The following is a 25841-nucleotide window of genomic DNA, read 5'->3' on the forward strand; positions in this document are numbered from 1 at the left end:
ATATAACAAGATCTCATAATGCTATCTTTTTTAAGCTGCTTCTTGGCAGAGCCATGTATAAAACTCTATTCATATTAAAACAAAGAAAAACTGATGATATGCTTTTTTTCTATAATAACCATCTGGAGTAGTTTATTCTTTTCAGTATTTTATGAGATTATTGCTTTGAATGCCTTTAAATTCTAAAGTTCATATTTATTAAGTATTATTTGGAAATCATAAGAAAAGATCATTCTTGGAAGCACCAGTACTTTACCTCTCAATCTAAGTTCCATTTGATCATTGTCGGGTCTGAGAAAAATTCCCCAAAATAATGTCATTAGGCCAAAAACTTGAATGTGCAACCATATCACTAGAGCTACGTCACCGGAAACAAAAATGGTAATCATCCGTATTCCATCCTTACCAAATACTTCTTAGACATAATTTGAGATGTTGAATTGTATTTACTTTGTTACTAATAAAATAGCCAAGAAGATTAAAATTACAGACCTCTAGATAGAAATTTTCTACTTTAACATCAATAGTCAATATTAGCTGGAAATGTTTTTCAGTTTCCATTAATGTTCATGTCAAAGACATTTTTTTTCCACTAGCAAAGTATCTACATGTTAAAAATAACAATCATAATCCATTTTAATAATCAAATGCTTTGTACTGTTATATAGTTTGGTCTTAGACGTTTGCACTAAACAAACAGTCCTGAATTTTACATGCTGCTATTTTTATGATATTTTACCATTTTACAACAACACTTTTTTGTTTTGAATTTGTATGTATCACCATTTCTTCCTTTCATTACAAAGACAATTTCCTGTCTGAGAAAGTAAGAGAGAAATTTCCTACTGGAGTTGTACAGTCCAGAGCTTATCCCAGAATTACATAGTATCAGTTTAAAAATCCAAATACAAAAGAATGCATCAGTCAATTGTTTTTATTCATAAGCTAATTTTTAAGTTATATTTAGATTTTTTATTTGCATCTCCATTTAAAAATGATAGAGTAAAAAGGTTTTAACTTCTGCTGACATGCCCATTATAATGGTTCTTTTGAAAATGTTCCTTTTCAGGAACACACCTGTTAGCTTTGCATCCCTATGACCAAAATACTTGACGAAAACAACTCAAAGGAGGAGAAGTTTATTTGGATCTCATTCCATAGACAGCTTAGCCAGTGCACTAGACCTAAGGTGAGGCAGAACATCATGCCAAAGGGCACAGTAGAAAAAACTGTTCAGCTCCTGGTAACCAGGCAGGAAGGGTGGGGCACAGGATACCCCTCCAGTAACCCACCTCCTCCAGCCACTCCCCACCCAACTACAGTAGTCCTTTCCAAGTAGGATGGACTGATTAGTTTACAGCTTTCACAATCCCATCAGTTCACTTCTGATCAATCCTGCTTTAACAGAGGAGTTTCAGGGGACACTTGATATCCAATCCATAACAACACCTAAAACTTCTTGTATAGACACTTTGAAATATTTGAGTCTAATTCTATTTTCTTTGGTACAACTTTCACATTGCATGTTCATTTTAATTTGATATATTTCATGCAGGCAAAATATAGGTCAATTTTTGGACTTTTTATAGAACTACCCTTGTTCAATAGCATAGGAAAATATTCTTGCAATTGTCTGCTGTACTTTTACTTTATGTATATGAAACATGTCTTCTTTGAGAATGGTTATGTACACCTACCAATGTTTACTGTTATGCCTTTTGTCTTTATATGTCAATTTGGTTGAACACTATTTATGACTTCAGAAAAAAATGCTCAGAATTTTTTTAAAAAATCAAAAGATCTTTAGCCAAAACTCATTGAAAATTCAGATGCATTTGTATAATTGATTGTGCAATTGTCTTCAGATTTTAAATTTCATTAGGGTAAAAGCCGTGTCTTATATCTAAGCCATGTCTAGTATAACCTTAATACTTAACAAGGCATTTGACATAAAATCATGAACTCAAAAGTAATTATTTCAATATAATTGAATTAAATTGTTTTAATGTGTTTGCTATGTGTTATTTAAATAGATCACCATCTCCTGTTTACCTACCATACCCTACCCACTATCTGTTCACTATGTAAGATTTAACAACCAAGCATATTTATGTGTGTGTGTGTGTGTGTGTGTGTGTGTGTGTGTGTGTGTAGATAGATAGGTGTTAGCCTTATAGCAATAAGTTTTATTAGAGCAATATTAAGCAGTATTTATCAAACTCTTCCTCTGTTTCCTAAAATTCAAAACACTAGATATCCTACTTGAACCTCTTAAATCTTTTATACTTATTAGAAAAAGGCAAACACCAGCTCTATCAATCCATTTTCTAAGCTAAAATAACATTAAGTTATTTTAAACAGGCAGAAGTTTTATTCAGTAACATAAATGCTTTCAAAAACTTTGGAAGGGCTGATGGAGCAGAATATAGGCTATACTGCTGCAAGGACTCACAGAGCCATTCAGAACTAGTTCCCTGGGGCATTTATCATTTCTGAGACTGCCACAGGAGCTCAGGCTGAAAAAAAAAAATAGGCCTTCAATGCTACTCTGTAAAAGAGCACCAAACACTACTTAGAAAAGTCTCTTGTTTTCGAGATCTCACTGTCCAGTAACATGAGCCAGGAGCTGACAGAATTTAGCCTCTGTCTCCTTTACTCCCCTCCAAAATCTGGCCACAGTACTTCTAGTTGACTGAAACTCGTTTGCATTAAAAATAATAGTTGCAGAAGAGTTTGAGATACGCAGGTTTTTCCAAGTTAAAAAAATGATAAAAATTCTAGTTCAGAAATGTACATTAAAATCAATTCCTTTTGTTCACAGTAGGAGAAAATTTATTGGGAAAGCAAAAGAATGAATTTAGAAATCTTAGGTATAATTCTAGCCCTAACATTTGTTAATGTGAGCAAGTCATGTGCTTTCTCTGAGACACAGTTTACATCCTTTATAGCAACATCCTTTATAGCAACATCCAGTCCTCCTTAGAGAATTATCCTGAGGGTCACATGAGACATAAATGTAAAAACATTAAATAAATATTAAGAAATTGCAAAGACGTGATCAGTAAGAATGATTTTTTAAAAATAGTATATAGCAATATAGCTGCTATTAGATATTTGGTGTTAAATGCATTTTATTTGCACTTGTTTTTGAAAAATGGTGGTATTTTTTATATAGGCTATAGTTTACCATAATATCATTTTCCAATTAACAGAAATGTAATATAAGTGGAAAAATGAAATAAGTCAAAATCTCCTGTAAATACTTGTGCCAGTGTGTCATATTATAGCATCATAGAATTCCTAGATTCTTTTTTTTTTAAGAGAGAGTGAGAGAGGAGAGAGAGAGATAGAGAGAATTTTTTTTTTAATATTTATTTTTTAGTTCTCGGCGGACACAACGTCTTTGTTGGTATGTGGTGCTGAGGATCGAACCCGGGCCGCACACATGCCAGGCGAGCGCGCTACTGCTTGAGCCACATCCCCAGCCGAATTCCTAGATTCGTTAGGAGACATTGTTCTACCAAATAATAAAAGCTATATTTAAAATTATTCATTCCGCCATTTATATCTGTTTTATAGAATTTTGGGTGCTTCCTATATTTACATTGAAAAGCCTTTCAAATTTTGTAACTTTTGTGATCTTGTGTAAATATGAAGTTGGGTTCATTTTTTAGTTGGCCAGGTCTCTATAAAGTGGGTTTTAAGCTTCCAGACAGTAAAGAATGAAGCTTTCTAGTTCAGTAAGCCCCTTGATAACAGGAAAAGAGTTACTGGGGAATTGCTTTTCACTTTGTGTTATCATTTAGATTGAAAAAGTATAAACTCATAATTATCTAGTGTGATTTACTATTTTGATTGAGCTCCAGTTGCCAGTGTGATAAGATGACCTTATGAACAGAATAACATTGAGCCCCCAGAAATCAATAAGTATAATAAAATCTTTTTACTGACCCTTCCTTCCTACTCACCAAATCAATTGCTTTTTACCTTCTGATTTTTCATGAAAAGTTCTACAATTCATTTTACTACCTGTCAAAATGAAACATCTTTTTTTTTTTAAGAGAGAGAGTGGTTTGATATTTCAATTCCCTTTACTGATTTTTTCATTTCTTTGTTTCTAGGACACTAACATACTTATCTAATATTCCAGTCCCCCAATTTGGAATAAAACATAAATAGTGATAGAAAATGAGGACTAACAAAGTGATTATTAAAGACAATTAGCGTTCATCAAGTGTTTTGTCATTCTTCAAATTATGGGATGAGACTCATAAAATCTCTGTATGAATTACTTGGAAAAGTAATAAGAGGATAACACATTTTTTTTTCCTTTCCTACGAATCAGAAGTTACCTCCCAGACAATAGTCCTATAAATTCTATGTACCAGACACAGGGATTTGAACCCCCTTGAGCCTAGGTTCCTGGATTGGGTAAATTTGTGTCCCTCTCACATGTAGTGCAGCCACAGGCTCACAACATCTTGGTTATTGGACGCTTGCTCATCCTCAAAATACTGCGATACTTCACTGGGCAACAGGAACAAACCAGGGAGAAGTAAGGTTTCTTCAAGTACTGTACATGGCCCCCAGTGATGTGTCAGAGTTACACCAGTTACCTGCCCTCTCTGATAGCTTTCAAGTACTTTTATTACTGGACTTTTTCCATCCTTGCCTCATATTGAAGATAAAAAAGCTCCAGGCCTATAAGTATAGTTCAGCAGTAGAGAGCTTATCTAGCATGTATTAGGCCCTGAGTCCAATACTCAGCACTGAAAAAAAATAAGTAAATACAATCTCTTGGAAGAAGTCTTTTTTTTTTTTTTTACACACACCAAACAATGAGTTTTCCCTAGTGTCTAACAAAATACTGCAGCTCATTTTACAGCATTGATTTCATAATTCAGTCTTCCCACAGAGTCATTTATTGTAATAGTTGTTAGAAAACACATAGTCTTGATGAAAGAGAAGTGAATTTGGCTATACAATGAGGGTCATTCCAGGAAAGGAAGAATGATGGACACTTGTGAAATATTTAGGGCCCATCTTCCGAGCTGAGTGTGGCATATGACTTAAGTATTGTAGACATGTGATCCATTCACTGCTTGTTTTTTTAATACCAAACTGAATTCTTTTTCTTTGCTGTGTACCATGTAATAGAAAATATAAATGGAGATTGTCAAGTCAACACTTTTGTGTTCTGTTTATTGATTCAATCAACCTTCATATATGACTGTGCATTGTAATTTATAACTTCAATTGATGAGATTCAATCCTACAAGGAGTCTTTATAAAGCAGATAAGCATTTAAAGGGAAAGGTATAAAGAAGTAGAAATTAGAAAACTGCAGATCTATTTCATGTACCTAAAATTATAGCACCATTCTTTGACAATGTGCTCATATTCTTGCTTTAAATTTATACCTGTTTTCCTTCAGAGTTGACTGTTTACCCAAGGTAAGTATCTCATAGTGAAGTGTATGCTGTATAAAAATAAATTGATTTACTAAAGCTTAAAACCAGGAGTAAAATCTTAACCTTTCTTTTTCCTTGTGGCTCTGTATCCAAAACATCACAGGCAATTATATAGCATTAATAACCTGCCTTATAATTCAACCACCCATAATATAGATTTGTTTTCCACCTTCACCTAATCTGCATCATAGAAATAGTTCCCTAAGATATGACTATGATTCATTTACTCCCTTATAGTTCATGTCCCCAGATTCTTCTTAAAATAGAGTATATGTTAAGTGTACATGCTCATATTATGGAAATATAAATACTTCTAAATCCTTTTGTTTACCTGTAAAAGTTCATCACTTTCATGGTTCATGCTTACCTTTCTTGTTTTGTACACACACACACACACACACACACACACACACACACACACACAGAAACCACATGTTCTTCCCTCTAGCTTTGGGCACTTGCTCAAATAATACATTTAAAAAAAATTCCTATGTTTATCTGAAGAAAGGCCAAATTCACTTCCTATCTTTCCCCAAAAACTTTCTGTATTCAAAATTCAGAATATCCACATACCATATGCCCCAAGAGATTATAAACTGCAGAAAGATTAAAAATTCCATTTTGCTAGTTCATTTTATATTTATTTCTCATACTCAGCATAAAATTCAGTGTATTCTCTATAGGAGGTATCTGCTTTTTAATTGATTGAATTGATCACCTTCCATCCTGATGTTCTGACTTCTTTCAGGAACATGGCATACCGATCAACATGGGTTATGCTGTGGCCCCACATCACTCAGGGGTCTACCCGGTTCATATTCAGCTGTATACGGCTTGGAAGAAGGTCTGGGGTATTCAGGTCACCAGCACTGAAGAATATCCACATTTGAAACCTGCACGGTACAGAAAGGGCTTCATTCACAATAGCATCATGGTGAGTACATACCACTGTGTATCGTTGAAGGTTTTTGAGATTTACACATGGATTGAAGACAGATCACCATTCCCATTAAGGATACAGAATCAAACTCCTTTTACATGAATTTCAGATATTCCCAACCTACCATGGTGGTGACTGGGTCACACACAAATACGTTGTTTGGCTATAAGATTCCTTCCTAAACTGTGGAGTGAATTTGGCGAGTCTAAGACAAACTAGATATAGCGGAAATGAGTCTTGTATAGATTACCCACTGAGGTTTCAGAATTTAAATTTGGTCTAGCGAGCCTATCCTTCTCCTGAATAATTCCTCAATTCTATTTGTCTGGGTAGTTTAACTGAGAGTTAAAGGCAGGTTATGGTTCCATAGATCAAGAAAACTCTTCTCAAAATGCTGCACTGTCAACAGAAAGAAGGGAATAAAATAGCACCTGAGAGCTAAATTTATCCGCTCAATTTGACTCTTAGGCTACTTCTCTTTTTGTCCTCCTTTTCTAGGATACTCCCAAAAGGGTGGTATGTATTTCCACTTTGTATGTTACAGAACAAGTACAGAATGATATATCCATTCTTGTAAATGAGAATAAAATCATTACTTCTTGTAATAAAAAAAGATACTAATGAATTGGATCTAAAATGGTCTGTTTTAAAAGGTCTATCTCCATTTCTTGTATCTCATTACTAGTTGTCAGACTCAGAATAATGGTTTATAAAATGTTCTATTTTAAATATTTGCACTGTATCAATCCTTTATTCATATTGTTGTTACAATTATGTATCTATCTATCAATCTGTCTACCTAACCACTATCTAAAATCAAGGAAAAGGCACATTCATCTATCTAGAGCTGGTATTCAATATTCATTTACCATGAAACTTTAATTATTTTATTGAAAATTGATAAAAGAATACCTAAAGAAGATGCTAAGTCAAGTGACACTTGTCAATAATAAAAATAGTGACACAGATATCTCTAGGAATCTAGGAGGAATAAAAGGAATTACTCATATTACTTAAAATCACCATGAAACTACTCATTATTTTTCCTTTATTAGGTTGCATAACCATTCAACATCTTATGAAATGAAAATATTCCCTTGAACCAATATTATATACATTCACTTACCTTAAGTTTAATCAGATTTATGAAAATCAAATGAAGAGTAAATATAATTATTGCTACTCTGTTCATTTGGGTACAATTTTCATTAGATTATAAGTAGTTTTCTCTTCAAAATAAAAATCTGGAATAAAATTACTTATTTGTTTTCTCTGTTGAACATTCAGATTTGCAATGTAATTAATCACAAAATATGCCAGAAATAATCATTAGATGGTATGGCTACTCCTGTGGTAAAATAAAATTCAGAGTAGAGTTAAAAAAGAATGTGGTGGGTGATGGTGATAACAATTGTCTATTTTTAATCCCAGAACCTGAATGCAATGGAAGACTAAATTTTAGAAACAAGGAGAGGAATGGCCTAATTGCACAAGAAATACAACCTTGGAGGCTTCCCATTTTTAAATGAATCCTAAAACAACTTTTCTTTTTTAACCAATCATTTAACATAAAGTCAGGTGGGACTTTACAGTTACAGAACCACGTGAAAATTATTTGCTCTGTAAATTCTGTATCTTTAATTTGTTAATTCCCTTAATATTTACAAAATTATACCAACATCAACTCGGTAAGATTTTGACCTCATCAATCAAGGCCCTTTAATAGGAATTGACATTTGCAGATTCTAAAGTGATAAAATAGTGGTGGATTTCTTAATTAAGTCATGCCCATGTGCCATTTTTACTCCCTTTTCTCAGGTTCTCCCTCGACAGACCTGTGGGTTATTCACCCACACTATTTTCTACAAAGAATATCCAGGAGGACCCCAAGAATTGGATAAAAGTATCAGAGGAGGTGAACTTTTCCTCACAATCCTTCTAAATCCGGTATGGGTTCTATTTATGTATCTTACAATTACTTTGGTGTCTTCAAAATATTTCACTTTTATTTTTTAACGTGAATTATCTTTGTGGGTTTTTTTTCTTTTTCATGAGCAGCATACTTTGACTGACAATGGGTTGAAATTTGTAGTTCAAATCATTTTCTTGATAAAGTTAACTTATTTGGGTAGATCTGATTACAAAGTGGTGTTTTTCTCTGAGATGTGATTGATGAAAAGCTTATTTCTAGCAGTAAAAGAGGTGTTATGTATTCTACTTTCATAAGCTACTTCTTTTTTTCATTTGGCTTTATTAAGGTATAATTGACACATAAGAATTTTTTGGAATGTAGAGTTTTCTATATATAAGACCACATTGTCTGCAATCTAGGGCAATTTAACTTTTTTCCTTTTCAACTTGGATGCCTTTCATTTCTTTTGCTTGCTTAATTGCTCTGGCTAAAACTTAATATAAATTTGAGTAACAATGGTGAGACTGTGCATCCTTGTCTTGCTCCTTATCTTAGAGAAAAAGCTTTTAGCTTTTCATCATATGATGAAGTGTGATGAACCTGAAGTCAGCTGTGGGTTTATCATATATTGGCTCTATGGTGTATTCCTCTCTAATTTGTTGGGGGTTTTTATTATGAAAGAATACTGGATTTTCTCAAATGTTTTTTATTGAGATGATCATGATTTTTATTCTTTGTTCATTCCGTTTCTGTGGTGTATCTCATTTAATGACTTGGATATGTTGAACCAAACTTGCATCCCTGGGATAAATCACACTAAATCATGGTAAAGGATCCTGTTATATATTGTTTAATTTGATTGGCTACTTTTTGTTGTTACTGAGAATTTTAGATTCTAAATTTATAACAAATAAATTTTCTTTTTGTTGTTGTTATTGTGTTCTCACATATTATTTACTTCAGTCTCTAAAAATGTTCACCATGCAAAATGCTGCACTGAAAATATGTACCCATGTATTATCCTTTTTTTTTTTTTTTTGGCCAAGGACATGAGTGGTTTATTTAATTTTTTAACATGTTCTAATTAGTTATACATAACAGTAGAATGCATTTTGACACAACTTCTCATTCCTCTGGCTGTACCTGGTACAGAATCACACCAGAAGTGTATTCATACATGAGCATAGAGTAATAATGTCTATTTTATTCTACTGTTCTTTCTATCCCCACAGCCCCATCCTTCCCACCCCTCAGTCCCATCTGCACAATCAAAAGTTCCTTTGTTCTTCCTTCCCCAATCTCAACTGTGAATCAGCAAACATTCAGAGCAAACATTCAGCCTTTGGTTTCTTGGGATTGGCTTATTTCACTTAGCATATTCTCTAGTTCCATCCATTTACCACCATAATTTCATTCTTCTTTAAGACTGAGTAATATTCCACTCTGTTTATGTACCACATTTTCTTTACTTATCTGTTGAAGGGAATCTAAGTTGGTTCCATAGTTTAGCTATTGTGAATTGAGCTGCTATAATCATTGATGTGGCTGTGTCTCTGTATTCTGCTGACTTTAAGTCCTTTGGGTATAAACTGAAGAGTGGGATAGCTAGGTCAAATGGTGACTATGTATTATTATCTTTATACAAAGATAACCATCCTGGTAATATAAGGTGCATTTTTAAATTTTTAACTAATTTTATTTGAAGTAAAAAACAGACAACTCGTGATTGGACCATTAGGGCTCCACTTTTGTTGTGGTTTGGATGTGAGGTGTCCCTCAAAAGCTCACATCTGAGACAATGCAAGAAGGTTCAAAGTAGTAATTATTTGGCCCTGAGAGTTTAATCCAATCAGTGAAGTGATCACCTGATGAGATTAATTGATTGGAAATCGAAGACAGGTGGGTTGTGGCGGGAGGAAGCATAGCATTTGGGGTGTGGCTTTGGGGTATAAATATGTATCTTGCAAGCAGAGTCTCTCTCTCTATTTTCTGATCATCGTGTGAGCTGTTTCCCTCTGCCACACTCTTCCATTATGCTGTTCTGCCCCATATAGAGCCCTGAGGAATGGAACTGGTTTTCTTTGGACTAAAACTGGAAACCGTGAGCCCTCAAATAAACTTTCCTTCCCTAGACTTGTTCTGGTCAGATCTTTTAGTCACAACAGCAAAAAAAGCTGACTAAATCAACCCTCATGAGTGAATTTAAAATATTTTTCAGGAGTACGTATGCTTGCTTGCATGCAGAGTCTCTCTCTCTCTCTCTCTCTCTCTCTCTCTCTCTCTCTCTCTCTCTCTCTCTCTCTCTCTTCTCTCTTTCTCTCTATTTTTATGCCATTATACAGCAAGAAAGGTCTCACTAAACTTTCCAGGCTCCAGAACAGAGAGCCCATAGATTTCTGCACATATAATTTATATATATATGGAGAGAGAGAAGCATATGTCTATAATTATATGTATAAATATAAATCAGAGGATTGGACACTTTTTTCTATAATTGTGTCCTTACATCTTTCAAATTTGCAATGATATTTTTTATAAATATATGTATAAATCAGGCCTCACTCTATGGGAATATATTTTCATTAGATAATGTTAGCATTATTTAAGCTTTCTGATTTTTTTTCTCCCACAATGATTCCATTTCTGGGGCTCCATTAGAAAAGCATGTCCTCATTTAGGTCCCAGAAAACATGCACAAGAAAGACATGAGATCAGAACACAACATAACAGGTAAGCACTTAATGTGGAAAGCAGATTAAAAATTAGCTAAACAAAATTGAGGGGGAAAGTTAATAAGCTGAAAAATTTTTTTGTACAAATGGGATTTACACTGTCCACCCTGCTTAATTTAAGAAATTTTCTGAAAGAAAAAGATATATCCTTTAGATAAAACTAGAGCTAAATCATGGTGAAGCACCAGGTATGTTTGAAGGTATATTTTGTTAGATATTTATATATAACATTTTAATTTATGAATAGAAAAGGGACATAAATTGCATGAATTTTTTTTTCAAAACTTGTAAATTAGATTGGAGGGATAGGAAATGGAGATAAAATGATTTATCAGAGTGTAGTAAAAAAACTTTGTTCTCCAAACAAAACAGTCAGTTAAATCACAGTGTTGAAATGGCTCTAAACTTGGAACAGGAGCTTGATGTCCTGTGATCCTTAGCAGAGTACTTTATTTCTCAGACTTGCTTATTTTCCTGTAAAATAAACTAGTTGAACTTAATAATTTTCAGTGTCTCTCAGAGGTACTCCCATTGAACCTAAACGCAAGATAGTCCAACTGGTTGTAGATATTACAAATTTAATGCTTTTGTGTGTATTTTAAAGGTACTAAGGGCATTATAAAAATAATTTTCAAAAACTGAGATGCACATGTGTATATTAATGAAGCAAATGTGGAAATCTCTTTCTTTATCCCTTCCTTCACTGAAATTTTAAACTCAGCAGGAGCAAGAGTTCCTTCATATCATTTAGTTCCTGGACTCTACTCTTGACTGCTTATTTGCTCTATCATCTCCTAAGGGAAAGTCAGTATTCATCAGAATATTGTACCTCCCCCAAACCTCTTGCCCCATGTTTGATTGTTATTGGTGTTTACTAGTTGGGTGCCTAACTACTTGTTATTAAAAACATGAATTTTATGTCTCTCTCTTTAATTATTTTGAATCCAGTGCCCTTCATAAAGCATAATTCTGAGACATAAATGTTGTCCTTTAAATGAGATAAGTTGTTTGGTTTCTAGAATTCCATCTTCAACACTTATGAACTAACAAATGTATACTAAGCCCTACTAGCTTCAGTGAATAGGCTCATCATTAACACACAAGTGTATTTTAATTTCAGACAGAACATAACAGTGAAAGAAGAGAGTTTCAGGAGGGTTCTCATATCCAATTGCAAACTTTCCTTGTTTTAGCATTGTGACTTGATGGTGAATTTTTTTTTTTAACAAATTAGAATAGATGGATAAAGGAGAGAGACCTGGACAGATAATGCAGAAAGAGCAATGCTAAAGATGGTCAATAGCAGGGATAAGATCATACATTCTAATATGGCAATGTGAAATTTAGATCAGGGAACTGGTAGTCGACAAAGATGTGGGATTGAAGAACAATATTGTTTAAAACAAGGAAAGTGCATAACTACAAGAAATACAAGTTGATCTTACTGAGCTCGTTAGGCAGAAGGGCTACAGGCAGCCTAGAGCACAGATCAAATGGAGCTTAGTTCCAGGGCTGCATAAGCATGAGCTAACAGGTGTTTTAGATAGGTTTCTCCAGAGAAATAGAACCAAAAAGACAGAGAAAGGGACAGAAAGCAAGAGTCAGAGACTACAGAGAGGAGAAAGAGATTGTTATAAGAAATTAGCTCATACAATTATGGGGACTGTCAAGTTCCAAGATCCACTATGCACTCAAGACTCTGGAGACCCAGAACAGGAAATAGTGTTTCCAATCTGAATCCAAGGCCTGAGAGCCAGGAGAACTGAAATAGTATAGATTCAATCCAAATGCCAGCAGGTTTAAAATTAAGATCTAAATCTAAAGATTTAACATTTCCGTTAGAATCTGAAGGCACACATACACAGACGCACACAGACACACACACACACACACACACACATTCAGTGTCCTGTGAGGCAAGAGAAAATTCCTTCTTACCCAGCTTTTTAGTTCTATTCAGGCCTTCAAGTGATTGGATGAGGCCAATTTACACTAGTGAAAGCAATCTGCTTTATTCTATGTCAGTGATGTGTACTGGACTTATTCATATGCTGTACTCATCCAAAAACACCCTCATGGGTATACTCCAAAAAATGTTTGACCAAATAGTTGGGCATTCTGTGGCCCAGTCAAGTTGACATATACCAATATAACAGATAACAAATTTAATGTGGAAAGCAGATTGAAAGTTAGCTAAACAAAATTGAGTGGGGGTGGATAATAAGCTGAGGATTGTTTTTTTTTTTTTTGTACAAGGGTTTTCTTATGAACAGATAAAACATTATAGATAATGGGTTATCATCTATACTCACCTCAATAATGTTGAAAAGAGAAATATTGAGGCTGCTTAGCTAATTATTATTTCAAGTTTGATGATTCTGACAATTTATTGTTGGAATTAAAGTGAGGAAGGAAAAAAACAGAGCAAAAGTAGGCTTGACACCCAGCTTTCTCCATCCACTCTTTTTCTCCAATCATCACTTAATTCATTGTCAAAGAGTATCTCCATACTTTACCAGAATGAAATTGAGAAAAAGAACTCTTAGTTCACTAAAATGAAGATACACGTTAGTGATATGAATGAATATATTAGTTCTAAAGAGTATTTGCATTTAAAAAGAAGTGCTTTCCCTGTAGAATGCTTTTTTAAGTCCTTTGGGTATAGGGCAAGGAGAGGGATAGCTGAATCAAAGGGTGATTCCATTCCCAATTTTCCAAGAAATCTCCATACTGCTTTCCATATTGGCTGCACCAATTTGTAGCCCCCACCAGCAGCGTATGAGTGTAACTTTCCCCTACATCCTCACCAAAACTTATTGTTGTTTGTATTCATAATAGCTGCCATACTGAGTGAGAGGGTATCTTGGAGTAGTTTTGATTTGTATTTCTCTAATTGCTAGAGATGATGAACTTTTTTATATATTTATTGATTGATTGCATATCATCTTCTGAGAAGTATCTCTTCAGGTCCTTGGCCCATTTATTGATTGGATTATTTGATAGCAACACAATTCACAATAGCTAAAGTATGGAACCAATCTAGATGCCCTTCAATAGATGAATGAATTTAAAAAAATGTGGCATATATACACAATGGAATATTACTAAGTCATAAAAGAGAATAAAATCATGGCATTTGCAGGTAAATGGATGGAGTTAGAGAAGATAATGCTAAGTGAAGTTAGCCAATTCAAAAAAAAAACAAATACCGAATGTTTTCTTTTGATATAGGGATGCTGATTCATAGTGGGGTAGGGAGGAGGAACATGGGAGGAATAAATGAACTCTAGACAGGGCAGAGGGGTGAGAGGGGAAAGGAGGGGGCATGGGGTTATAAATGATGGTGGAATGTGATGAACATTATTATCCAAAGTACATATATGAAGATAAAAATTGGTGTGAATATACTTTGTATACAACCAGAAATATGAAAAAATGTGCTTTATATGTGTAATAAGAATTGCAATGCATTCCACAGTCATAGGTAAATTTAAAAAATTAATAAAAAAGAGGTGCTTTCTAAAGAAGAGGTTAATAATTATTTAGATCATTAAAATGCCTTGGGATTTTGTGTTAAGTGGAAATCATTCTGTATGCATAAAATCAATCAAAGATGACCATTTCCTCTACCAAATGCTCCAATTGACGCTGAATGTTAAAAAGTAATGTTTGTGATGATGTGTGAGTAGACAGGTGATCACAGGTGTTAAAATATACAGAATGAAGACTAATCTACCTTTATTTCCTTTTCTCATTAACAATCTATACTTTCACATTATAAAAATGTGGCAGACATTGCATATTATGACATTTTTCTTAGTTGTTCATTTTCTCTGCATATTTATAAATGATTGGTAGATTCCTGCAATCAATATTGTTTTTATATGTTGAGCAATGGATGAATAAGGATGCAGCAGCATCACACAAATCTGACAGTGAAAGTAAATATATAAGATGATAATATTAATATCTAATTTTTCTTAGCAGTACAGTGATAGAGACAACATAGCAGGATAAAATTTAACAGGAATTAATGAAAAGCTTCCAAAATTGTTTAAAAAAAATAATGGTATAATCACAACTTTACATAGGATGAATATTACACAAGGATAATTTAACTTGCCAGAAAGTCATATGTGCTGCAGGAGGACATACCAAGTTAGATATCATTAAGGATTGTCCAAGCAGAATGTTTGTAAGAATGTGGAATTTAATACTTCTAATATCTCATATAATGCAAAAAATCTAAGATTTCAGTGTTATTATAAAATCTTTAAAACAAGAAAATAAGTTTAATTTTAAACATTGCACACCAACATTATAACTTTGGGTCTTTATGATTTAAATTCAGAAGAAAAAAGATAACTTGACATTTCTGTTTATAGAAGAATAAGATAATGTGGGTTAATATTTAGTGGTAGCTACATGGAAGTAGAAAACAAAAATATCTTCCATCACTAATATTCTAAAAAAATATTTTATTTACAAATTTAGGAGAACCATTTTAAATTTTGATTGGTAGTTTCTGAATTCATTTGTAGGTAAGTATCCTATGAGGCTAATAAAAACTGGTAAGTATATGAAGGAATACCCTGGCATCTCCCCCTCTGGAGTACTTTAAAATAGAATCAACAACTATATAGCTCTTTCTTATCACCTTGGGAATTCATCTGCCTAAAGGAAAGAAACTAGATTAAGTAACCTTGAAAAGTCCCACATATGTATTTTGGCTTCTTTTTTTTTCTTTCTTTCTTCTGATTTATAACTTCTACAACTCTGTTCTGCAAAACAGCAGAAATTCTTTGCCCAACATCTACATTAAGGGGTCGCCTTATTTTATGTTGTCCCCCACCAGAATAAACCTGTATCCTTTTTATGCTCAAAAGTCCATATTTTTCTTGAAGTATTTTCAAATCTTGTTGTTGTTTTTTTTTAAAAAAAATTGACTCTAGCAGGCATATACAGATATATCTTATTTTCATAGTTGTACACGTTTCAAAATATGTCATTATTTTGTAATCTACCTTAAAGCAGAAAATGTGAATTAGAATAAATGTTTACACTTTGACTCTCATGTAATAAATTCCTGTTACTATTGTGTATTAGATCTTTTAATTCAGCAACTGCAAGGAATAGGCTTTCACAATTTTCTTGAATGCTGACTTGCATTGCCCAAATGAGCATGACAATCGAAAATTATGTGGTCTGAGGGCCATTTGAATGACATTTCAAAAGAATAGTGAGACATCTGTCCACTTAACATTCAGATAACTTCCTGGTATTTTTCTTAAATTCTTATCATGACCTCATCACATATTGATATTTTCCTGCACTGTTCCATACTTGTCAAATACTAACATGTATTTCCCTGGTGCCAAATCTTTCCTATATTTTCAGTAAAATCTTTGTTCAGACAGGAAGAAATATAATTTAATCATGTGAGAGGTGAAACCGCTTAAACCAGGTAGCCCACCATCATTCAAGTTGAGACACTAGCCTATAAAATATTCAACAACTGACAATAGTTAATAAAAGCAAAAAAGGTCTGGAATCTTATCAGATGATGTCACCAGTAACTACAAAAGCTTGAAATTAATATGTCTTACCTGATTTAATTTTGTTCTACTTCATTTTAATTTTTGTGCTACATAAAGACCAATATAAAAACAGAATTTTCTACATTTTCTTGACAGATATGTTTAAACAGTCTTAGATCTTTAGAATACTCTAAAATGGCAGGATTGGAGTCAGGATATTTACTCTCTTCTCCAAGGCTCACAGCAGTGCCTAAACTCACTAACCCTTGCCAATCTATTGGTCACTTGCAAATTCAGATGAACAAAGAAATTATGTGTCTGAAAGAGAAGTATTCTTGAAATTGACAGTCCAGTATAATGGGACTGCAATATATCTTCATGTGCCATCTCTGAACTTTCATACGCTTAGGCTCATTAATGAGCTTTCCTTCTTCATATATATCAATCTCTGAATTTATGTAATCTAATATCATGTACAGTACATTATGGATTATTACAGGCTCTTCAGATTAGAGAGAAGGGAGCAGTAAGACATAGAAAAACATCAACATGAAGTAGCCTGAACCTTACAAGTCATTTTCAATGCTGAAATAGTATAGAACCAGTTATGTAACGTAATTAACAGAAATCTATTTTATGCTCAGTGAAACAAATGAAAAATGTAAGACTGCAGCAAATAGTAAAGAATTAATGATTACTGATAACAAGGCATACGACTATTCTTTGACATTTTGGACTTCAATTTTCTATAAGCACTGTGCATTACACAAAAGTATAACAATATTTCTTATGAAACAAAGCAATTATATATTCCATCCAAATAAACTTCTTTATAAAATAATATAGTAATATTATACTTGGAATCTTAGGAGTTTTTTTTAACTAGTGTTCTGTAAGTATTTATTTTTGTAGAAATTAACTTCTACTCCAGTGAAAACTGTCTTTACCCTAGACAGGAACTTTGAAGCAATTAGTGTTACCCGGAGCTCTGGAGCTTGGAGCCCTGGAGACTAGCCACCAACTGTGAGAAGAATGGACCCCTGTAGAGTATATAGATTGTGGAAAATTCTATTTCCACTCACTGAAAGACCTGCAAGTCACTTCTTTTTCTCCCCCTTTATCTGTTTTATTTTTTTCCCCTTCCTTAAAGATTTGCAGGACTAACCTTTACAAAAGGACATGAATCACCACTTCTGCAGTGATTCACACTCACAGCAGGCATTTTGTAAAATCTGAAATCAGCTAAGATCCTTGCTCTCACTATGTATGATATTATTCTTTCTGTTCACAGTGAAACTCTGAATCAGAGTTGGTATAAGGATAGAGTATGTGGGGAGATTTTGCTTTTTTCCTAATGTTTTAGTGGATTCAGATTCTATTTAATTTTCCACAATAGTATTTATCTAGAAATTAGTAATTCAGAATGTAAACTATGCCATCACAAAAGAATGGATTATTTTTACCTCAAAAGCTTGAACTCTTGTCTTCTAGTCAAATAAGAGAAAGATTGCTATTACTATGTAGACATGCATCTTTCTAATGCAGCAGTTGCTACAGGTCCTGATGGAATACAATTTGCATTCCTATGTATTTCCAGACAGTGAACAAATACATAAGATTATGTTGTGGTTTTTTTTCCAATTTTGTTTTCATAGAAAAATGAAAGCAGCAATTTTTTTAGAGAAGTCCATCTCATCTAGCATAACTGGTTAATTTAGTTTTCCCAAAGCATGGAATGAAGTTATTGGAATCACTCTTCAGCATAAATATATTTTCAACAGCAAAAAGTACAACCTTCTGTTTATGTGGATGTTAGTCTATAGATAAACTCTTTTTTTAATATTTATTTTTTAGTTTTCAGCAGACACAACATCTTTGTTTGTATGTGGTGCTGAGGATCGAACCCAGCCACACACATGCCAGGCGAGTGCGCTACTGCTTGAACCACATCCCCAGCCCCTATAGATAAACTCTCCCCCTTTCTATTTTGAGACTTGTAATAAATAGAACAATTAAGTACATAATGTTCTTGACATTGTAGGAATAGTTTGGAAGCATAATCAGTAATAAGAAAAAGCATAATAAAAGAGAAAAAAACTGTCTTTCTTCATCTAACATAGTTTATAGGACTAGTAGGTGATAAAGTGGAAGGGGTAGGGAATCCATAAAATTAAAATTGGAAATGAGTGCTTTCTTTGTTTTTACCCATCCATGGAGCCCAAAGTGTTTATTTTTTCTTATCTCTTTTACAGCTTGTATAACACTTGTATTTCAATATGTCTTGTCTTTTCCTTGATAGTTATTTTTAAAGCTATTCAATATAATGAATAGAAAGAGTATCTTTGATCACTTGACCTTATTTCACTGTGTTTATTTCCTGCTTCATATTCCTCTGGCTACTCCTCCGATTCAGATACAGTAAAAATTAAAATATGGGCTCTTTGCTAAAACATGTTGATAAGTTTTATTTTGGGGTTTGAAGAAAGAAAACTGCTCTGTTTTCCCAATAATTACTAACATGCTAATGATGATATGGAGTATTGTGTAAATGCTGAACTTACTGGAATCTATTGAGAAACTAAAACTCTTATAATTTCTCCCATACAGTCTTATTAGCTTTAGTCAGTATTTATCTCTTAAATTTCTCTTTGAGATTTATCTAACCCTAAATTTAAAAACTTAATAAAATAATCAGAAATTTGGTGCTTAATTGTTAGAATGCTCTGTATTACTCAGCAAGCCAACCTTCACTTCTACTTGTGTCTCAAAACATTTTGTTTCTTATTTATTTTATTTCTTTCCCCTGAGGAGATTCTCTTGATGTGTTCACTAGATGAGAGTCCTCTTGTGTGTGTTCCCATATGTGTTTACCTCAATCAAGGAATATGAGAGAATACTCTCTAGCGAAGTTGATATTTAGGTTGACCTGAGCAGAAATACTGGTTCATGAGGTAAATGAGGTAGGATGTCTTGGTTTGGGTAGTCAAAGCTTGTTTGTAAGAAGTTTTCCAATGAAAAGAGAGAAGCACAGAGAGATAGAGAGGGTAAAATTATCATACCAGATTTGGGAAGTGTCAATGCATGGGTTTTGTAAGAATGTAAGATTCAGATGAGGTTGGAAGACAGGTTAGGGTAAGATCCTAAAAGTTTTTCTTCACCATGTTGATAAAGTGAAAACTATTCTGTTGTGGAAAAGGAAGGAATTTAAATAAGAAAGTGATAGAGTAAAATAATAATTGTTATTTGTAGTTCTATTTGACATTTCAGGGCCTATTCTCTACCAGAAGTCCTTAGTATGTGTAGCTTCTTATTCTTATAATGCTTTTTAAAAAAATATTTTTAGTTGTAGATGGACAAAATAAATTTATTTATTTATTTATTTTTATGTTGTGCTGAGGATCAAACCCAGGACCTTATACATGTGAAGCAAGTGCTGTACCACTGAGCCACAACCCCAGCCCCCTATAATGTTTTTCTATACTTACTGTTTCCACCTTAACCTCACTGTTTGTCCAGCTAATTTCAGCTTGACTTTCTCTTTCTTGCCCCTGGGTTCCCTCACAGGTTTAGGTCAGTGTCACCACTATATATTCAAATAGAGCCATGTTCATAACACAGCTCACAGTGATATTTTTTTAATGTTTGTTAAGTTTACATAATATGTTTCATATGCATACTACATGTATCCCTAGATGTATGGTATTGGCTCAATAATTTGAATCAATCAATAAGTGAAAATTTTCATTATAATGCATGTGTCTTTTTTTCTCATGAGTTAACACTGTTAGAGGGAAAGAAAAATCGGAGCTGGAAAGGAGAGAGGAAAGGAGACGGGCAAGTGGAAGGGAAACATTCCTCTTCTTTATAAAAATAACATGGACAGCAGGGTGTCACTGCATAATCCAATAACCCAAACTCAGAAAAATCTTGTCTTATTTTTCCTGAAGAAAAAAAAAATCATATAATTTCCATGTGCTTCAGAATTACTGTCTATAAAATGAGGTTGATGATATGATTTCTCTTACTGTTTTGCACAGACAGGACAAGGAGATATGACAAAAAAAGAAAATATTTTGATTTCAGGAAAAAAAAATGTTAATAGAATTATCACCCGAAAAAGTAGAAGTATGAATTATTTTATTACCAAATGCTATTTGAGGTATGTTAGACGCCCATGAGCCCTGGATTTATTTTCAGTTTGGATTTTGCTTGATGGTTTCTCTTTGCTCTGACACACAATTCAGGTGATAAAGTTATCTTGTCTTATAAATGTTTTGAGTTCAGAATAAGTTTTGCTTCTGAAAATGTTCTTGGTAGTGTGTCAGTTTATTGTGCTTTCTGGGCTATTTTTAAATGATAAAATTTCTATCATTATTTTCATTTCAGTGAACAAATTGAGTCATCAAATGCACTTCTTGCTTGGTCAGTCAAGACTATTTTTTCATTTGATTTTGTTGTCTACCAAAGTAACTCAGATGTTGTTGTCAAAGATTTTGGTTTTGGTTGTTAACATTACCAGCTTTATGGTCTTTTAATTTTTGAATTAAGTTTACTGGGAACACTAAGTTTTCACTCAGTTGACTAATATTTATTCTCCGTCTTGACTGTTATGAGAGTTTGTCCCAATGAGAAATAAATAGAATTATAGCACCCTCCATAATTAGTATGCACGAATTAACTACGTAAAAATTAATGATCTTCCTAATTGTTACATATTTTTTACAGATTATTTAGATGACTGTTTTGGGTTTAATATAAGTAAGAAAATTCAGCCCCACAAATCAAATAGAAAACTCTGAACTGGATTTCATTACCTACAAAGGGGAAAGATAGTCTTCATGTTTAGAATCATTGATCCTATAGATCTGTCTTCATTGAACTTCACACCTAACAGAACAGTCAGTGTTCAATTACCTCTCTGTGAGAACATTATCCAAAACCAAAGAAGCAGCCAAGAGATTTAGAAGTAAAGAAAAGGTCATGTTCTTGTAAATGGAAAGTTCATGATGACTCCCAGCCTCCTCTAGCACTGTATGACAATTACCAGCTTAAACAATGTAAAAGATCAGATTCCAAGCATGAAGTGTTTCCTTGATTTATAGTTGTCACTTTTAACGTGATTTAAAGTATTCAATAATGCCATTCAAAATATAAAATGTAAGTAACAGAATCTTGCTCCTTCTTGAAACTGTTATTATATCCACTTAAACTCTCTTTCACACACAGGTACACACTCAAATCAAATGCAAATAAAAGATGTGACTTCTAAATTGCCATCTTCCTGCAATTTCATTTCAGAAGTCCATTCTGTAGTTCACTTAAACAACTTTGTCCAGCAATCAAATCTCTATAGGCAGAGCTTTCTACATGGGCTGAGATGTTATGCTCATAAATGCAAGGAGTTTAAGAATTATGAGCTATTTTGAGAATAAAAAAAAAACTTAAACACATCACATTGCCCCAAATTTGAAGCAGCTTCTATGCTATTTTTTGTTGAATGCATTTTTGAAATATATATGCATTTTATGTGTATATATATATATATGTATATATATTATAGTTTATAATGATCCTTTAATCTTTACCAATTTAACATTTGAAAAAGCCCACCTATAAGCAAGCAGTGTGATAGTACCTTACAGAATGAGAAATCATTGGCCTAATTATTATGGTTTGAGAAATAAGTTTCTAGAAAGCAGGCAATCTCCCAGTAACATCAGGAGACCTTCCTTTCACAAGTCATTTGTGTGTGTGTGTGTGTGTGTATTTAATGAATCTGTCACTAAGAACAATAAACTCTACTTCCAAAATATACCCCAATTATTTTTTTCTTCATCTTTGGGGCAACCATACTGGATAATGTCTCCATTATCTCTCTTCCAGAAAAACTACCACTTTGGCTACATAGAGTCCAATTGTCACAAGAGCAGTCAGAGGGATATTGTTAAATGCAATGTAAAGCAAACTATGCGTATTCTTAAAGTTCTCTAATGACTTCTCATTTAATCTTAGAATTAAACTTAAACTCTGTTTAAAGACATGGTTTACTGCTACCCCTTTCTGCATTTATCAAGTTCTATTCTGACCTTCGTTTACTATAATTCAGATGTACTATCCTTCTTTCTTATGATCCTTTAAATATGCTAAGATTGTTCATCCCTTGAGGTTTTTGTGTTCTCATCACCTGTTTGGAAAGAGCTGCTTTCAAGAATTTGGGAGACTGGTTTCTTCTGCTTTTCATATCTCAGGTCAGAAGTCACCTTCTTAGAAAGGAGTTGGCATTTCCTCAGTTACTCTCTACCAAATATTCATCTTACTTCTCTTCACAGGATTTACAACTCTGAAACATTTATGTACTCACAATCTGTCTGCCTTCCCCAATTCCATACCCAACTCTTGTGTCACCAATGACCCATTCCACATTGGCTCCAAGAATCCACTAACATTTTTGTTGCACAGGGGATTCAGGAAAGATACTGATGACATAGAAATTGTGAACCTTTGTGTGTTTCTGCAAAGGTATCTATGTGAGCTTTAGAAGTGATACTTAACCAAGAATCTAACAGTTTATCATGTGCAAATTAGATCAATTCTGCGTTGGTCATTTTTTGTTGTGGCACATAGATAACTTTGCAGTTTTTATGGGAAAGCGCAGATGCCTGAAATGTCTTATAAAGTTTATACGAGTTTAACTTAAAGTAATATTTCATTTTATCTCACCAACCTAGTGATGTTAACATCTGCCTAAAAGTAGAAAAAAGATGCCTAGTAATCATTCCTTGGGAAACAGATATCTAAATATAGGCCATTAGCAAAATTTAAAAAACTCTTGTGATATCTAAGCTCTCTTCAATGTCCACTCACTTAAATATTGACCCCCATTATTTTTAATCTCTCTTTGTTCTGATTCTTTGTAATTGATAGTATTTATTAAGGGTTTAATATGTTTAACCTTCAAAATATTTTGTATATAGTAACTCATTTAATGTTCCCAACAACCATATGAGGTGGGTACTATTATCTCCTATATCACATAGCTGGAAAGTAGTAGAGCTATCAATGGAGCTCAGAAACTTGCATTCCAAAGTCTATACTCTTTTTATCAGTACACTCCATTGTTTCTCCAAGGCAGATGACTGTCAAAACAGTGATATAACTTGAAAAAAATCTGTCTTTTCAATGGAAGATGATTTTAAAAACAATATCTGAACTCCATCAACTTCCAGGGCTGAACAAATTGATGCAATTGCAGAGGAATCTATACCTTTCAAATTCCATGCTCTTCTCAAAGCTATAGGCTCTTTGATTCATTCAATAAATGCCTGTGAAATATTTATAATGGGCCAGAATTTTTTTAAGAATTAACAACACAGTCTTCACAGACTGAAGAAGAAATAATTACATAATGGAAAATTTGGATAAGATTTGCTAACTGCTGTTAAAAAAACAACATGGAAATATTGAAAAGAAGGGAATTTCTAATCCCCGAATGAAACAGAAATATCCATCAGAAGAATGTCATATTTTAACTGGACTGTGTGCCTAGAATTTTGACCATCATTCATTTATAAGACAGGTATCTGCGGTTCCCCATAAAAACTGTAAAGTTATCTGTGTACAACAATAAACAAACAAACAATGATCAATGCAGAATTGATCTAATTTGCACATGACAAACTGTTAAATTCTTAGCTAAATATCACTTCTAAAACTCATAAGGTTACCTTTGCAGAAATACACAGTGGTCCACAATCAGTGACTTGACAATTTCTATGCCATCAATATCCTTCTGGATCCCCAGTGCAACAAAAATGTTAGTGGATTCATGGAGCCAATGTGGAGTGGGTCATTGGTGACACCAGGTTGGGGTATGGAATTAGGAAAATAAAAGGGCAATTCATTCAGACAAGAAACTAATGAGCTTATGAGTTGGAGGCATATGTGGAAAAGAGTACAGAAAAAAAATAAAGAAGAGAGGCAAAAGAGGAGCAGAAGACAGGAAGGCTAGGAGAGGATTGGGGCTAAATTGTTCAGGTTTGTATGGATAGGGATAGACACATTCAGGTAGGCGAGGGCCATAACATTCAGGTTTAGAAAGAAAGCTAATGTTCTCATTTCTTTTTTTAATATTTATTTTTTAGTTGTAGTTAGACACAATACCTTTATTTTATTTAGTTAGTTATTTTTATGTGGTGCTGAGGATCAAACGTGCTAGGCAAGCCCTCTACTGTTGAGCCACAACCCCAGCCCCATATTCTTATTTCTTAATAGTCAATCTATTCCATCAAAACTTCTTCAAGGAAGGATAATTTATCTTTCATCAAATCATAAGAGAAGTTTCAGCCCTTTGCTAGAACTTTCAGAAAACTGTCCTAATCTTAAGGAGCATAGGAACAAATATTTTTAGTCCATTGTTCAGGAATGGGCTGGTGGTATAAGAAACCACGTCTGTTCCAACCCTTCTTTGTAGCCTATCTTTGCAAAATGAAAGCTCACAGGACTTCTAAAAATTAGTCTTTTCTGATTGATTTTAAAACTGTGTAATAAATGGAAATACTGAAATGTTTAATCCAAGATTTTTGCATTTTTAGAACTATTCTTATTTTCCTTCCTTCCTTTCAACTTTTCCTATTGTCTTCTTCTTTTCTTTTTAATAAGCCATGTTAGCTCATTGCTTCTAGAATCATTATACTTAGTCCCCCCCAAATAGTCATATTATGTTATCTACTGATTTTAGTGATAATGATAAATTATAGACTTCAATTAACTACTAACAAAATAATCTTTAAAATAAATTCATATTTGAAAAAGCACAAAGACCTTTTGCTGTCCCCGTAGCATTACTGGTGAAATGTTTTCTGTGTTAAAGAAAAACAGAAAGGAATATGTTAAGACTTACTTTGTCACTGCCCAATAAAAACACCTTTATAAGTTATAATTTTATTTATGAAAAAGAAAATGCAATTCTTTGCACATTGACAGCTAACAAATAGGTTGCTGTAAAAAAAAAAGAAGATTGTGAATTAAATATCTGGCATGATTATTTTACCTTCTAATTCAATGTACTAAATTTGTTTTATCCTGCCTGCTATCTGAAGAAAGAGAGAGAGTGATATGTGAAAAAAAAAAAATACCAAATTCAAGTATAACTGGCCAGTGTCCCCATTATAGCATTGCCCAGTCTTTTCAGGTTCTCTCCTGGGTACTTGGTAACTTTGTGGGTTTGTTCTTAGCAGGCTGAACAGAAAG

At 33.5% G+C, this 25841-nt stretch overlaps 1 protein-coding gene across 2 annotated transcripts in view; it reads left to right on the forward strand.

Annotated features, from left to right (window-relative positions):
* Positions 1-25841, forward strand: part of Ndst4 (N-deacetylase and N-sulfotransferase 4) — a 262135-nt gene that overhangs the window by 159513 nt on the left and 76781 nt on the right. For both annotated transcript variants that reach the window (XM_021729707.3, XM_040292929.2), the window contains 2 exons: positions 6220-6405; positions 8230-8358. In XM_021729707.3, coding sequence (XP_021585382.1) covers positions 6220-6405; positions 8230-8358 — 315 coding nt within the window. The remainder of the gene's footprint in view (positions 1-6219; positions 6406-8229; positions 8359-25841) is intronic.

Source organism: Ictidomys tridecemlineatus, chromosome 9, assembly GCF_052094955.1.
Source record: "Ictidomys tridecemlineatus isolate mIctTri1 chromosome 9, mIctTri1.hap1, whole genome shotgun sequence".
NCBI classification, from domain to species: Eukaryota; Metazoa; Chordata; class Mammalia; order Rodentia; family Sciuridae; genus Ictidomys; species Ictidomys tridecemlineatus.